The sequence below is a fragment of the Pyrus communis genome, chromosome 8, assembly GCF_041283825.1.
Source record: "Pyrus communis isolate YQ-2024b chromosome 8, ASM4128382v1, whole genome shotgun sequence".
Lineage (NCBI taxonomy): Eukaryota > Viridiplantae > Streptophyta > Magnoliopsida > Rosales > Rosaceae > Pyrus > Pyrus communis.
The window spans coordinates 8,291,929-8,306,423 of record NC_142572.1 but is presented as its reverse complement, the minus strand read 5'-3'; the positions used below and the strand labels follow the sequence as shown (position 1 = coordinate 8,306,423).

The window sequence follows — 14,495 nt, the reverse complement described above, 5'->3', positions numbered from 1 at the left end:
TGGGAGAGTGTATTATTTTCTCTCTGTTTTATGTGTTTATTTAGTTTTACTGTAGTTTTCATCTATGCCATGAGTTTTGACTTCTCTATTTTTTTTATCTTTTGTAGCGTTATAGGTAAATGGCGAGAATTATTCAAGTATGCGACATCATTTTAATTTCCTGTGAAAAATCTTCACTTATAATTCTATTTGAGTGATTGAATGTGCACATGTGAGCTTTTAGGTTTAGTTTCGTATTTATTGGGAGAATAAAAACAGAAAGTGAGGAACACAATAACCCTACTACAATTATGTATGAAATAAATTGGATCTATTAAAAACTTATATTTTGCGTGTGTTGTTAGGAAGAAACGCCTAAACTCCGAATTTGTATAGAACAAATTCATTATAGAATAAATTAATTGGATGTGTTATTGCTTTTAGTACTAAATTGACTTCTTTGCCCTCCTACAAGTCATAGCTTTGATGATAAATTAAGAATAATGTCTGATTTATTTTTTTTGGTCAAAATGTCTGATTTAGTTTAACTCTTTTCATTTCAGTCATCAAGTCATCAAGTCACCTATTAACTTCTATTCTGTTGATTTTTGTCTGTAGGTACACAAAAATATGCAGATTTGCTTTCAAATTGAGAGGCCTAAGGACAATCTCTGTTCATAGAAAAAAAGTTGGACAGAGAGGGCATGGGTATGGGAACATGATTGGTTGTTATATTGCTTTGGGATGTTTTGATATTTTAGAGATTAATCAGTTTGTGGAGCTTTTGCTTTTTACATCTTGCTTTGTATTTGAACTAAAGCACTAGAACTGAACTTACTTTTAAATTATAGGACTTCAAAATGCGACCGTGGTTAGGATTAGAAATGGCTAAGTATATATGTCGAGGTAAGAGGTGTTCCATGGTTTAGAACTATTTGAACCAACGTAAGGGCCTATATTAAGCATGGATAGATAAGTGTGTATATATATGAGGGAATGATGGGTAAAGAGAGATGTGTTTGTCTATGGTAGTCATGTAGAGAATAAAGTGAGCCTCCCCAGCTAAATACCCAGGCTATTGTATTTACAGGGATCTTGAGAGTCATGTAGGGAAGTAATCTTCATCAAATCCGGAGGCTATTGTAGACATGTAAATTTTGTTGCATGCAAATAATGCATCACAAAGCTCCACATGGCATATGACTCATCACAAATGGACAAGTCATCAATGACATGTGGCACAAATCAAGCAAAAGAAACTCAAAACTTCCCCAAAATTTAACAAAAAGGGGGAAATACCCCTTAAAATCGGCAAGGGGTCCAAATTGCTCTCAAAACCAGAAAGAAAGCTAAAGCATCTTCACAAAACAAGCAAGAATTGAAGATTGCTCACAAAATAGGCAAGAAAGCCTTATAATTCGGCCAAGCAAGGGAAAATGGCTGAAACAAGACATAAATCAAAGCTAAATCCACCCAAAGGCATGGCTTTAGAGGTCTATAAATACAAGGTCCCTGGACAAACAAAGGGTTGACAATTTCTACATTGAAAGGCCAAAATTCTCACAAAAGGAGAACCTCTACCAAATCTTTGAAGACTAATACGCTGTCAAAGCTCTCTTTGAAGAACGTACAACCAAAGTCGAAGCTTTCTTTCAACCAAAGCCGAAACATTCCCTTGAAGAATCAACAAGCACTTGTGCTGATTCCTTCAAGACTTTGTTGCAAGCTTAAAACTTATAACGATTTTCCATTCAAGATCAAGTCGCCAAGACCCTTGAATCAACAAAATCTCACATCAACATCACCTTTGCAGCAAGTCATACGCAAACCTAAAGGTGAAGATTATCCACGTATCGTTTCAAGCTCAAAACTTGAAGTAATCATTCAATTGTTAGTCCGAGATCAAGTCATCACAATCCTTGAATCAACAACCTACGCATCTACATCAAATTTGAAGGCTGAATCAAAGGAAAATTGTAAACAGAGATTGTAACCCAACAAATTCATCAATACAAATCTACTTTGTACAAGTGTTCTCATTTCATTTGTTACAAAATTTTCGTGTTTACAACTATCTAGGAGGAAATCTAGAATAAGATACCCAATCTTTCTAGAATATTAATTATGTTACCTAATACCTAACATAACCTAATTTGACTTTAATTAGGGCTTCCTTACTTAGGAGACAAGTAATATCTTCGATAAACTTAGGCCTAGTTTGTCTGCCTACGGTTGTTTGACTTTACTTGGTATTCTGACTTCGTTTAACTAAGGCTGGTTGAAGTCTAACTAAGGGTACTCCGAATTTGACTAGGCCTACTTCGAATCTAACTAGAGTGACTCCGAATTTAACTAGGGCTACTCCAATTAGACTAAGGCTACTCCGAGTTTCACTAAGGCTAGTCCTCTCTAACTATAAAAGTAACTTGTTCCGATCCACATCAATCCTCTCAACTTATTCACCTAAATATCACGTGGTATGGGCATTTCATTCTTTCTTGCCATCTAAGTTACTACTTGTCTTGGGTCTAGACAATCATGGTCCCACAATTGCCCCCTAACTATGCTTCTGAGAATGTGTTCTACTTCGAAGATGGATAGCTACCAACGGACCATGAGTGGATTATCTCAAAGTAACTTTTTTGGGGTGGTCTTTGAACTGTTTACGTGATTCAGAGCTAACAAAATTTGGCTAGTCTAGATTGTTGTGTCTTTAAAGGTTTAATCTTCTTAGGATAGAATCCTCGTTCTAGTCTGGGAGAATCTTAGAAGATATCAAAAAATAGATATTGTACCCTCTTAGGAGTTTCGATTACTTGCGGCGCACTCCAATTCCTAGATTGTAAGAACTACAAGACTTAAAGGATCTGATTGTGTCCATATCCAGATCCAACTGCGCATCTTACAAAACAAGCATGGTCATTCTAGCGAAACTGCTCAAACTTCGCTTATTGCCCCATAATAGGGTGACGGTGGCACCTCTGCTCTGTTTGATCCAGCTCTACCCGGAGCGATTGAGTCCATGATTGGACTTTTAAGGTAAGTGTATTCAAATCACCCTTATTCCAGCCCTAGAAAATCATGGTCTCACAATCGCCCTTAATTATGTATCTAAAAGGCAACCTGTTCTCTTTGAGGATGAACAGTTATCCAAAGACCATGCCTTTTGGAGTAGGCTGGAATACGTACTATTTAGTCTTCTTTCTTCTTGTGGTGATCTGATGCTTGCAGAGTATGTAATGATGAAACTTTGTGTTTGTTGGGTGTGTGCATGAAAAACAAGAAATTACCTTTGATTCTCTTCACTGATGTTTAACCATTAGATTTGTTGATCCCAAAAGAAATTAGTTCGTGTTTAGCTGGAATATACTGCTAAGCATATTTTACTCAAGTCAATAAGCCTATTAGAGTAAAACACTTGGAAATTTGCATCCTTGGCCTTCTAATCCGTCTATCTTTCTGAAGTAAGATAATTTAGAAATAAGAAATATTGAGGCAAAACATGACTAAACTTGTAAGCCCGGGATAAAGCTCAAAAGCCCTCCTCAGTGACGTTGATTCAGAAAAATGTCACCTCCCAAACTTGGTATTTATAAAGATTCCCATCACAATATTCGAAGTACCACCTTATTTCGGTACCAGGTATTAAATATTAAACCCATGAAAAACCTTTTGCCCCAGACTTATGATAACGGATTAACAGGATTAAGGATGGGAAAGTGTCAGATCATACCCAAAATGGCCTCCAAATTTAAATGTCAGTCTAACATGTTTGAGCTATCTTTACTTGTTGTTTCCTTTTGTTCTTTCACCTTTCCCCCATTCTAGGTCAGAGGATTTCAATGGTGCCACATACAACCAAGAAGAGAACTCATTCTTAGTCTGAATTGATGATTCACCCTTAGTGAATCTTAAACGAAAGTTCATTGTAGACTTGGTCACCTATAAGTGGATCGGTTTTGAATCCTTTTGTCAGACCCTATACGTAAAACCAAAGCGTTTCTGATCAGGCCACACTTAGCTGGCTTGAGTAAGGCACATTCGCATATCCGAGCGTTATTGGAATAAAATTCCCCTTAAGGATTTCCTAGTCTGGATGCCTCCTTTGGACTTGCTTAACACAAGGTGTTGCAGAACGTACTTGTCTTAGTACACTGGTCTGGGATAGAAGTAGTCATACTTAGGGTATTCCATGTACTGCATGAAATGTGTAAGAAATAACAAATGATGTCACATGAGGATCTGAAGAGACTATTCCCAGTTTTAGATCTTCTGTCTTGGTCATGTATTTAATCATGTATATAATTAAATAATTAAGAGTACTTATCTTTTGAAGCGCTACCATGGTTTAGACCAAGGTTGTTCACCCATGATGGCCTTTCTTCATGTGTGGGAATCTGGATCCATAACCACCATGTGGTGTAGAATTCATTCAGATTCATGAAATTTTTCTTCTTACTCCATACAGTTCATTCGGATTCATGAAATTTTTCTTCTTACTCCATACAGTATGCCCCATGACCTTTTTCCTTACAAGCTAGTAGTGGAGGAGGATAAATGTGGAGTTGTCGTCCAATGCTTAGCGGGCGCCCAACGGTTTTAGCTCATCAGAGCAGACTTGAATTGGTTGGAACCTTTAGGTTGACCATTGACTTAATCATGACTATGTGCATCTTGAACTCATAGGTTGTGTGCATCTTGAACTCTTAGGTCGTTCCGGCACATTGTACATCATTTGATATGAATTCAAAGGAAGAACTTGAAGGATCCTGCAAAAAATTCCAACATGTGCTATGAGGGGTAAAACGGCAATAACATCTCTCATGTAACTCAAAATTGAGTTCTGCAAAATTCTACAGAAATCTGACTTATGTATCTTCACGATGATATATGGTGCAAAATCCATTTTGCTCCAAACAAGTATAGTGTAATATGGGAAATTGTATATGCTGCTGTGACGTGTTGTTTATGTTGGCTTATTGTTCAACTACTTTGTGTGCCAGATCTGAGACTATTCTTTCTTTTGAAAATTCTAGAAAAATAAGAATATTGTAGCTCAACTTCTAGTAATATATGGCATGTCATGTGGAAAAATCAGGAAGGCCTTGAAATCTTCATTCTGCCTTAGATGTGCAGTTCTAACAAGAATCCAGCTTCGATTGACTTCATACGTAAAACTAAAAAGATTGGCTTTGTAGAAAATTATGAAACTTTGATACAACGATCTTAAGCATCTTAGTCTTTGTCTCCAACTGGCCTTTTGTTGAAATTCATCCGAGAAGTCAACTTTTTGTTGAAAATCATTTGAGTGCGCATAATGGGTTTTATGCATAATTACATTGCCCCAAAGCTTTACGCGAACACTTTCCTCCTATCAGAGTGTTGATGGACTTGAATTGAGTTGCGTATAGACTTCAGATGAGAGATCTACAAATCAAACTTGTGATGGGGTGTTGGTCCGCACAAGGCCAAACTTGCCTTTGTGCTGGAGCATGATCGCCATGTTGCATTGTAGAACAGTTGAACTTTTACGTCTTTTCTAAGGGCGACTTGCCCTTAGTGTACTTCTCCTTGTGTTGAGATTCTGACATGCTCTTCAAGGAGGTTTCATCGTTGTCGTAGTTACTAGCTCCATTGAGATGGTGTTGGACTGAGTTAGTCAAATGTCACAGGATCTAAAAGAAAAAATGGATGTGCAATCAGCACATATCCCCTTTAATGAGTCAATTTTATATTATTAATTTACCCTAATCTTAGTATGTTTTAGTGATTATTTTGGTGAAATTTTGGTACCTTATTATATATTATCAATGTAGGACAGGCAACTTCCTCTTGAGCAAAAAACGATCAAACAAATGAATTTTGGAGTGATTCCAATTGGAGGATGTTCGTGAGTCTCTCAACGTGTCAAACTTTCAAATTTTTCTACCGAACAATCAATTTTATGATGACAAAATAAAGGTCTAGCATGTAGTGCAGCCAAAATGATGTTTTTGGATTAATTGGCCCTTCTTTGTGTCCAAAAAGGTGTCTTTTGATGAAGGGCCTTCCTTGGAATGTGGTTGGGACAACTAAGCTTCAAGAAGAGTTATATTGGGCTTGTTTTGGAGCTATCAAGGGTCCAAAAGTGGTTGTTTTCTCTAGTGGCTGATTTTCCTTGTCAACAAAGGATTATGTTTCCTAATTTATTTTAATTTATTGGTTTCCTAGTTTTATTCTAAGACCTTTTCTATGAAGGATTTGATATTCTATGTAATATAAATAAAGCCTTTGGATGGCCCTATTGTTCTTCTCTATGCAATTTTTGAGAGTGGAATTCGGCCAAAGCTTAGAGATTTTAGACTTTTACATTCAAGGTGTTTTCAATCTTTTTCTATTTCAATAAAATTCCTTTTGATTATAATTAAGATCATGCATAACCAACTTTCTTTTGCTAGGGCGAAGTCATAAGCCTTAACATGAATATGTAGTCTTTTATTTAATAACTTATGAAATTATACATGCATACTTTGAATTATTAATCACTGTGTTCAAACTGTCTTTCTATCTTAGTGATTCGCGACTATTAGGATGCTTAGATAAGTAATTGGATGAACTTCAGTTGGAATATCACCAGTGGCTTTGAGTATTGCTTCTTGTGGTGAATAATTGTAATTTCACTTAGGATGAATATCACGTCTTAGAGGTTGCATGGTTTTTCAAAGGGTTTTCACAAAACTTAATGAGTCTTGTATGTTCATATTTGATATGAATATCATAGATGGATTTCATGTTTGATATACATTCTTGCTTGAATATCACAAGGAGAATATGCATAATTTATAAATAAATAAATTGGTAAAACTACGTTAAATTGTTAAGGTGATAGCGGAACCCCAGTACTTCCTTACTTTGATTTTCAAAAACTGATTTTCCTTTTCTTTAATATTGAAGATTTTTCTAATCTTTTTAGTGAAATTCATTTTTATTAATTTAGGTCATAAATCAATCTTTCCAAAACTTTGTTTTTAAAATAACTAATTGATATTTTGGTTTAATACGAATTGTTTTAATAATCCATGTGGAGAACGACCTTACTAAAGCCATCTATACTACAATAACCTTGTTACTCTTACAAGTATTATAGGTGTTTTAACCCCTTTTTTTGTGTGTGGTAAAAATCCTATCACCCTTTCGCAAAACGATAACAAATAGTCAGATTGTGTCCTTTGTTTTATGGTTAAGTGATTTAAACTTTTCAAAGCAATAAGATACTAGAACATAATACATAAAGGTATTAGAAACCCACCCCCCCCCCCTTTTTTGGTGTTCTTCCGGCAAAATCTGGGCCTTACGATAAGACTCTTCCTCACATCATATAGAGTTAGGGTTCGTGATTCTTCAATCCATCATGAAGTAATTGTGAGTCTGTGACCGTCGTCCTTGTTTTTGTTGTCACTCACGGATAGGATTTTTACCATCAAATCAACTTTGATTTGGTCCAAAAAAAAAAAAGGTCTCTTTTTAAAGCTTAAGACGTCCTCAACAAATCTTTAGAAGGAACCTTCCTTGAAATATGTCATCTTGATCTTCAAATTACCCAAAACGTTTGGAAATGTCAATCTGAAAAAGCTGTGTGATGGCCTTCTTTTCTTCACCATGATCAAACGACTTGAAATTAAATTATAAAATTTTGACTCAATTATCTTGTAAGACTCACAATTCCACTCTAACTAAAATTACTCCAAAAGTCCTCCTTGGATGCCTTTTTTCCCAAGGTAGATTCACATGTTGATAGAGTGATTTGGACGAGGGAATATAAATTCACTCTCAATGAAAGCACCAATTGTTGGAACCAAATTCACACACATCTGCAGACGGAGGCAAGAACCAAGTCGAAATTACCTATGATCATCGGCAAGGAGAATGAGGTTGATTGGGGTATGGTTGAATCCAAAAAGGACTGCCTACATATCTTTGGGAAGGAGAATCAAACCACGGGTGTAGCTCTATGAAAGAATGGAGTAAACCATCCTTGGCGAATAGCCTATGGTGAGGCATTGAGAGATGAGTTCTCCATGGACGTGTCTATGAGTAGAAGGCGGCATAAGGGCTTACATTAGGCATGGATAGAATAAGTGTGTATGTATCTGAGAAAAAGATAAGTAAGGGGAGATGTATTTGTCTATGGTAGTCTTGTAGAGAATAAAGTGATCATACCTCAATAAATAAGTAGGCTAGTGTGTTTATATGGATCGAGTCCTTGTAGGGAAAGTAATCTCCATCAAATTGAGAGACTATCTAGGAGGAATAGGATAAGATACCCAATCTTTCTAGAATCTTAATTATGTTGCCTAATCCCCTAACATATCTTAATTTGACTTTAATTACGGTTTCCTTACTTGGAAGACAAGTAATATCTTCAATGAGCTTAGGCCTAGTCTATCTAGCTACGACTGACTGACTTCACTTGTTATTCTGACTTCATCTTACTAAGGCTAGTCCGAGTCTAACTAGGGTTACTCTGAATCTGACTAAGGCTACTCCGAATTTGACTAGGGCTACTCTAAATATGACGAGGGTTACTTCGAGTCTGACTAAGGTTAGTCCTCTCTAACTATAAAAGTAACCTATTTTTATCCACATCAAGCCTCTCAGCTTATTCACCTAAATATCACGTGCTATGGACATTCAGGTCTTTCTTGCCACCTAAGATACCACATGTCTTAGGTCCAGATAATCATGATCCCACACCTCATCTCCATTACCATCTCAACCTCATTATCTCCCTCACAATCTTGTAATATTCATCAACACATGTAACACCGTCCCCACTCGTTTTTGGTGTTTCTCTTTGAGTTTATTGATGGATTCTTGTGGGGAAGATGAGTTTTAAGCTTAAGCTTGGAATGATCATGGGACAAGCTCAAAACGTGAATTAAATGCGCTCAACCCTAAACCAAACTAAGTTGATTCTCTTATTCAATTCAAATTTTAGTATTGGTTACATTCCTTGCAAAGGCTTGTAACTGGACTGGTTTAGAGCTTACACCTTCACATTGTAGTCAAATTCGATTCTCTAATCTAACAAATCTATCATTTAACCAAAAAAAAAAAACAAACAAACAGAAATTAATCAGATGATATAATAGAGCTTCTTGTGGTAAATCACATAAGAATGAACAACACCCAAATTGGGTACAATTCATATTATTGGGCCGAATTCTGGGCCCAATTAGTTGCTGTGTAAAATTTCCAAAGTCGGTTAAAAATAACGGTCGTATTCGTATGTCGCCGAGGTCTCTCGCTCCATCTTCCTCCTCTGTTCTTCATCTTCTTCCCCACTTTCCCTACAAAATCGACTGCAAAAGCTTCAAACTTTTCCTCCGAGGAAAATCCCACTCCCATTCTCATGGCTTCAGGTATCGTATTAATCTCTCGACGCTTCAATTTTGTCACTTTCTATTGGATTCTTCAGCCTTCGAATTTTCGCGCCGTTTTCTGCAAATGATATGCTTCTGTGTAGGCGGGAAAGATGATTTAAATGTTGAATATTTTAACTGAAGTGTAGAAATTTTGAGGTTTCGCGTTCTGGGTAGTGATTAATTTCGAATATGCATTGTGTTATGCGTTCTTCGAAATCGAATTGGAGCTGGAATTCGTTTGCCACTTATTTGGTTGTTGAGGAATTGGGAAATTGAAGGACTTTACGAGTGTTTAGGAGTTTAATTTTGCTTAAATTTTGCAGAATATTGAATTTGACATGTAAACAAAGTTTGATTTGACCAAGTAATATTTGAGCTGATTTAGCTGATGTCAATGAATGGTTATCTCTTGCAGATTTTGCTCTTAAAGTTCCAGCTGAACTTGAGTCGGCTTTGCGGTTGAACGCGGCTCAGAACTATATAACCAAGAGGCCGTGGCTTGGTAAATACTGGCGTCCATTACTTTGACCCCGGTTTTGGTATAAATTTAGTTATGTATATGGATTTTCTATGATATCTTATTATTCTCTGGTTTTCTGTTTCAGATCGTTATGGAATCAATGTGAGACCCATTGCACCGATTGGAAGTTCGAGTAGAAAAGTACAAGTTGATTCATCTATTTTACACCGTTGCTTGCCGGATGAGCTGCTCTTTGAGGTATCATCCGTGGATGAATGGCTGGTCAAAATTTTGATCAAGTCTTTAATATAAAAACATTGGTAGCAATGATGAAATTACAGTATTTTTTTACATTCTTCATCCATTATCTTCAGTTTGGTTTTGAGAAATTTTTTTTATGGAATGATAAAAGAGGTAGGAATTTTTACATCCTTGAGGTAACTGAAGAATCTCTGATTTGAACTGACTATTCTGAGCATGACTGAGCGATGTTTCAAATTATCTTTTCCCTATAGATATTGATTATATATATATATATATATATATATATATATTTATAACCTGGCTCCGGTACCAAATTGGTACGATCTTTCCAAGAAAATTAAGCAAGAAGTAAATGCAATTAAGAAATCAAAGATAAAAGTGCTTTCAAACTTCTCATAGCTTTCAAAGAGGCTCAACCTACAGATATAAATTAGAATGAAATGGAATCCCTAATGAGGTGCTCCGCACCCTACTGTAATGATTGGGAAAAGAAAAGAAAAAAAATATGCCAGCTCGATAATAGGTATCATATAAGGGTCTAAATGTAATTGCGCGATATATATATATATATATATATATATATATATATATATAATTGTTTTATTTCGAAGTATAAATTCTTGGTACTGAAGCGTGCTTATTTAAAGAGTATTTTATATGTTTTGTGGATTCTGAATTGTTGTGGGTATAACTGGAATTGGAGATTGAGCATGTGTGGTAACATGTTGACATTCCTTATTTTGGTTATAAAGTGAGAATATTTACATGCAGGTTTTTGCATGAATGACTCCATATGACTTGGGAAGGGCAGCTTGTGTTTGTTGAAAATGGAGATACACTATCCGTAACCCTGTGTTTTGGCGTAATGTATGCTTAAGGCTTGGCAGGTATAATGCTGTTGGTTTTAAAGTCTGTCCAGTTTAAATGTTGCACCATGTATATATTGGATTCAAAACTGGGACATTTTTTTCTTAAGCTCTCTGGAGTGGTGGAAAACCATGAGTACGACACTTCATGGAGGAAAATGTGGCTTCTAAGACCAAGGGTTCGCACTGATGGTAAGATGCATTTGTTTCCTGCCTCCCTTTCTTCTTTGCTTAAAATTTCATCACAATCTGTATTTGGATCTAGACCATGTACCCAATGATGCTATTTCTTCAATATGAGATTCCTCTCAATAGGATTTATCTGTTTTTCACATCTCAGGTCTGTATGTGAGCAGGAATACCTATATCCGTACCGGAATTGCAGAATGGGAGTTCACTTGGTATGCATAGTTTGTTTTTAGGTTTACCATTTATCAGAGGCCTATTAGTATTAGACCTGTGGCTTACAATGCTACAAAGTTAGATTGGGAGTTTTCACTTTCTCATTCCAAATACCCCAACTCCACTCACTGGTAAGGGCATGACTTTGATCCTAGCCTAGGTCCTTGAAAATGATTCCCATTGGGGATGCGTATATGTCATTCTAGTACTTGAAGCCTAGTTGAGACTACGGAAGTGTAGCTGCCTTAATGTTATCATGCGTTGATAGGGAAATCGTATAGTCAAACAAAAAGTAGTTGCAAAGCAGTCTTTTTGTGTAATTATTTCCAGCAGTTTTGAATCATTGTTTTGCTTTTGCAGGTGTGCTATTACTGTTACATGAGATTGTTTCCTTCTGGCCGATTTCTCTACAAGGTTGGAATATCTGAAGATTTTCTTAACTGATTTTTTTAATTAACGATAATTATATGTATCTGATTGGCCCTAATTTGTTCTCTTCTCTGCACTATCAGAATTCATCTCAAAAACTCAAGGATGTAGCGAAGTACATGAACTTCCGTGGAGCCAGGGCAGACTATGTTTTCAGTGGCCATTACACTTTGTCAGATGATAAGGTCAGGTTATGTTTCTTTAGATCAGTTAAAGTATTTTTTAAGTTTTGGATTTAATTCAATTCAATCAGTTATTGATTTAGTGGAGTGTTTACTGAGCACAGATATTCGACTACTCTACCTTGTTTAGTTTGCATCTTAAATCTTTTCTTCTCTCTTTCGTTGTAGGTTGAAGCTGCAGTTCTGTATCCAGGAATGCATCCTACACTCCTACTGTGTTGAGAATCCGACTGAAGCATTGCAACAGCTTGCATGGTCGCAATATCCTTTGTGAAGATTCTAAGATATTGTTATGAACACGGAGGACTGTCTATTATGCCACTTATGATTTACGTGATAGGAAAATGCAAGCTGGTAATTTAAATAAATTAGTTTAAGGTGCACTGTGTAGTTAAGTGCTGAGTGATCAAATATTCTAACGCGGACATCCAACAATTATATGCTCAAGTTAGAATGTGATTTAAAGTCAGTTACACCTCTAATCTGAGTTGTGAAGAAGAGAAATTAAGCTAACGAAGGCATGTTTTTCGTATTAAATAACGTCTGCAAGATTCTGTTTTTGCAGTCCTTGTGGGAAGATAAGACTTTGAAATGGGGCGGAGAGGGAGTCATTTGTTTTATGCGTAGTTTCTAATTGGAATGTCATTGGTGCTTATCTGCTTCTCGTATAGGTTAAGAGGAACAATAACAGGGGCAAACAATAGGATGGATTTGCTTTCACTTGTTTCAAGTGGTGTAAACAATGATGAGGTTAGCGGCCCTGATGAGGATATCCTTGGGGTGGTTGAAGGGTGGCAGGATGACGAGACTCACAACCCAGATGTGGCGGCTGTCTCGCACAAGAGGGGTCTAACACCTTTTGTCTTTGCCCCCTTTGAGGAGGTACATGTATTTCTTCCTTTTCACTTTACTTTCAGCAACCAAGTCCCTCTTCATGTAAAGGCTTCTGTGAATAATTGTTGCGCTTCAACATTTGGTGTTTCCTTACAATAGTTGAGTCTATTTTCTTCTTGTCCGATCAAGAAAAGTTTATATGATTCCCCTGCTGAAAGCGAGGAAAGGTCAACAAGATATGTTGTGATTTCTCACTTTTTCTGCCAAATGTTTCGTGTTTGCTTTCTTCGTGGTGTAGGTAGAAGCATCGTTTCTGAATCTTCCGGTGGAGAAGATGGATTATTTTGTACCAGGCTTATACCGTAACAAGAGAGTCTCCGCTATGTAAATACATTGTATAGTCATAAGCTTAAATGTTGAATTGAAGCCACGACGGCATCAAACATGTTCCCAGTGCGTGCTCTTGTTTTTGCTTCTGGAATTCACTGTCTTGCTGGAATTTTATGTACCAAAATATAAAGTTACGTGGAATGTGAGTTGTAATCTTGATTTCACTTCTGGCGTTCACTTGTGAGTTTTAAAATCCGGAAGCACTTACAGTTAATTGAATGTTGAACATTTGGTATGTGCTTTTGTGATGGTTAATTGAACCACAGCATGAAGAGTAAAGGGTGTCAATTTGAGAAACTAGTAAAACAACTCTGCAATACCAATCAAACCGCATTCACAATCACCTGAACACCCACCAACCACAATCCTCACAAAAATCCCTTAATCCTCTCCGCCGTGTACCTGAAAACGAGCACCAAGGCATTCCCAACCCTCCACTTAAGCAGCTTATGCTATTCTTCAAGGCAGTGAACCACATGGCCCATGTGTCAGTTTAATTCTATATGGTTTACAAGTTTTGGTTATTTTTCCAAATTTCTCCAAACTCTAGGATGGTGAACACACGATTGGCATGTGATTGACGCCTTTTTATTAATTTTGGTAACTGGCACATGAGTAACACTTGTTGAAAAGAAAATAACTTCTTTGGCCTACGTTGTATACAATGATATAAATGATATTTACCAAGTGTGGCTTTAATGCTACTTATCATTAAATGTTACGAGTGTTTTAATTGTAATTTTGATTTCCACAATTGTTTAGTTCTTCTATTTGCAGTCTCAATCATTCATTTTTTGGATCATTCAATGCTATGTAGTATTGATAAAAATCGATATTTATACTAACAAGTGGGGATTTGAACGAACTTACCCATGCAATAGTAATGTTATATTAAAATTTCCATCCACGAAAGTTGAACCTTAAAACAATGTTATAAAAATCCTCACCTAGCGGAGCCTTGGCCCCATCTAGACACTAGGCGGCTAGTCACTGCCCCAATTAATGCCTAGGCGTTTGAAAATTAAGAAAGTGCCTTATACCTGCTTGGGTTTTTGCCTAGCCTGACTAAACCCGCCTAGATTGCAACTCTCACTTAGACAAAAAATCAGAAAACTTTCATTCTGCGTTTTAATTATTCAATAAAATGTAAAAGACTTGTTGAATACACTCATTATGTATGCTTGTTTCCCATATTTTCAATGTCCTAATACTTTATAATTTAAATGTCATTTTAATTTGTAATTTATGTATCCCAAAATAATTATTTGTGTTTATTAAGTATAGA

At 36.4% G+C, this 14,495-nt stretch overlaps 1 protein-coding gene and 1 pseudogene across 2 annotated transcripts; both read left to right on the top strand.

The window, feature by feature from the left end:
* Window positions 1-9,221: 9,221 nt before the first annotated feature.
* On the top strand, window positions 9,222-13,374 carry LOC137718723 (F-box protein 7-like; annotated as a pseudogene). Its single transcript, XR_015965024.1, has 10 exons — window positions 9,222-9,380; window positions 9,799-9,885; window positions 9,989-10,101; window positions 10,879-10,994; window positions 11,084-11,165; window positions 11,314-11,374; window positions 11,736-11,789; window positions 11,888-11,989; window positions 12,155-12,868; window positions 13,119-13,374. The product of XR_015965024.1 is annotated as an F-box protein 7-like (transcript).
* Window positions 11,843-13,208, top strand: LOC137718721 (F-box protein 7-like). The gene is made up of 4 exons (XM_088698293.1): window positions 11,843-11,994; window positions 12,155-12,241; window positions 12,658-12,868; window positions 13,119-13,208. Exons 1-4 carry the CDS (start codon window positions 11,843-11,845, stop codon window positions 13,206-13,208), a joined length of 540 nt encoding a protein of 179 aa, XP_088554419.1.
* Window positions 13,375-14,495: the final 1,121 nt, after the last annotated feature.

Excerpts from the sequence above, each read along its gene's own strand:
- LOC137718721 (XM_088698293.1), top strand. The coding sequence starts at position 11,843 with ATGTATCTGATTGGCCCTAATTTGTTCTCTTCTCTGCACTATCAGAAT. Across the intron at positions 12,242-12,657 it reads GCATTGCAACAGCTTGCATG|GTTAAGAGGAACAATAACAG; the intron begins GTCGCAATATCC and ends CTTCTCGTATAG. Across the intron at positions 12,869-13,118 it reads TCTTTGCCCCCTTTGAGGAG|GTAGAAGCATCGTTTCTGAA; the intron begins GTACATGTATTT and ends TTCGTGGTGTAG.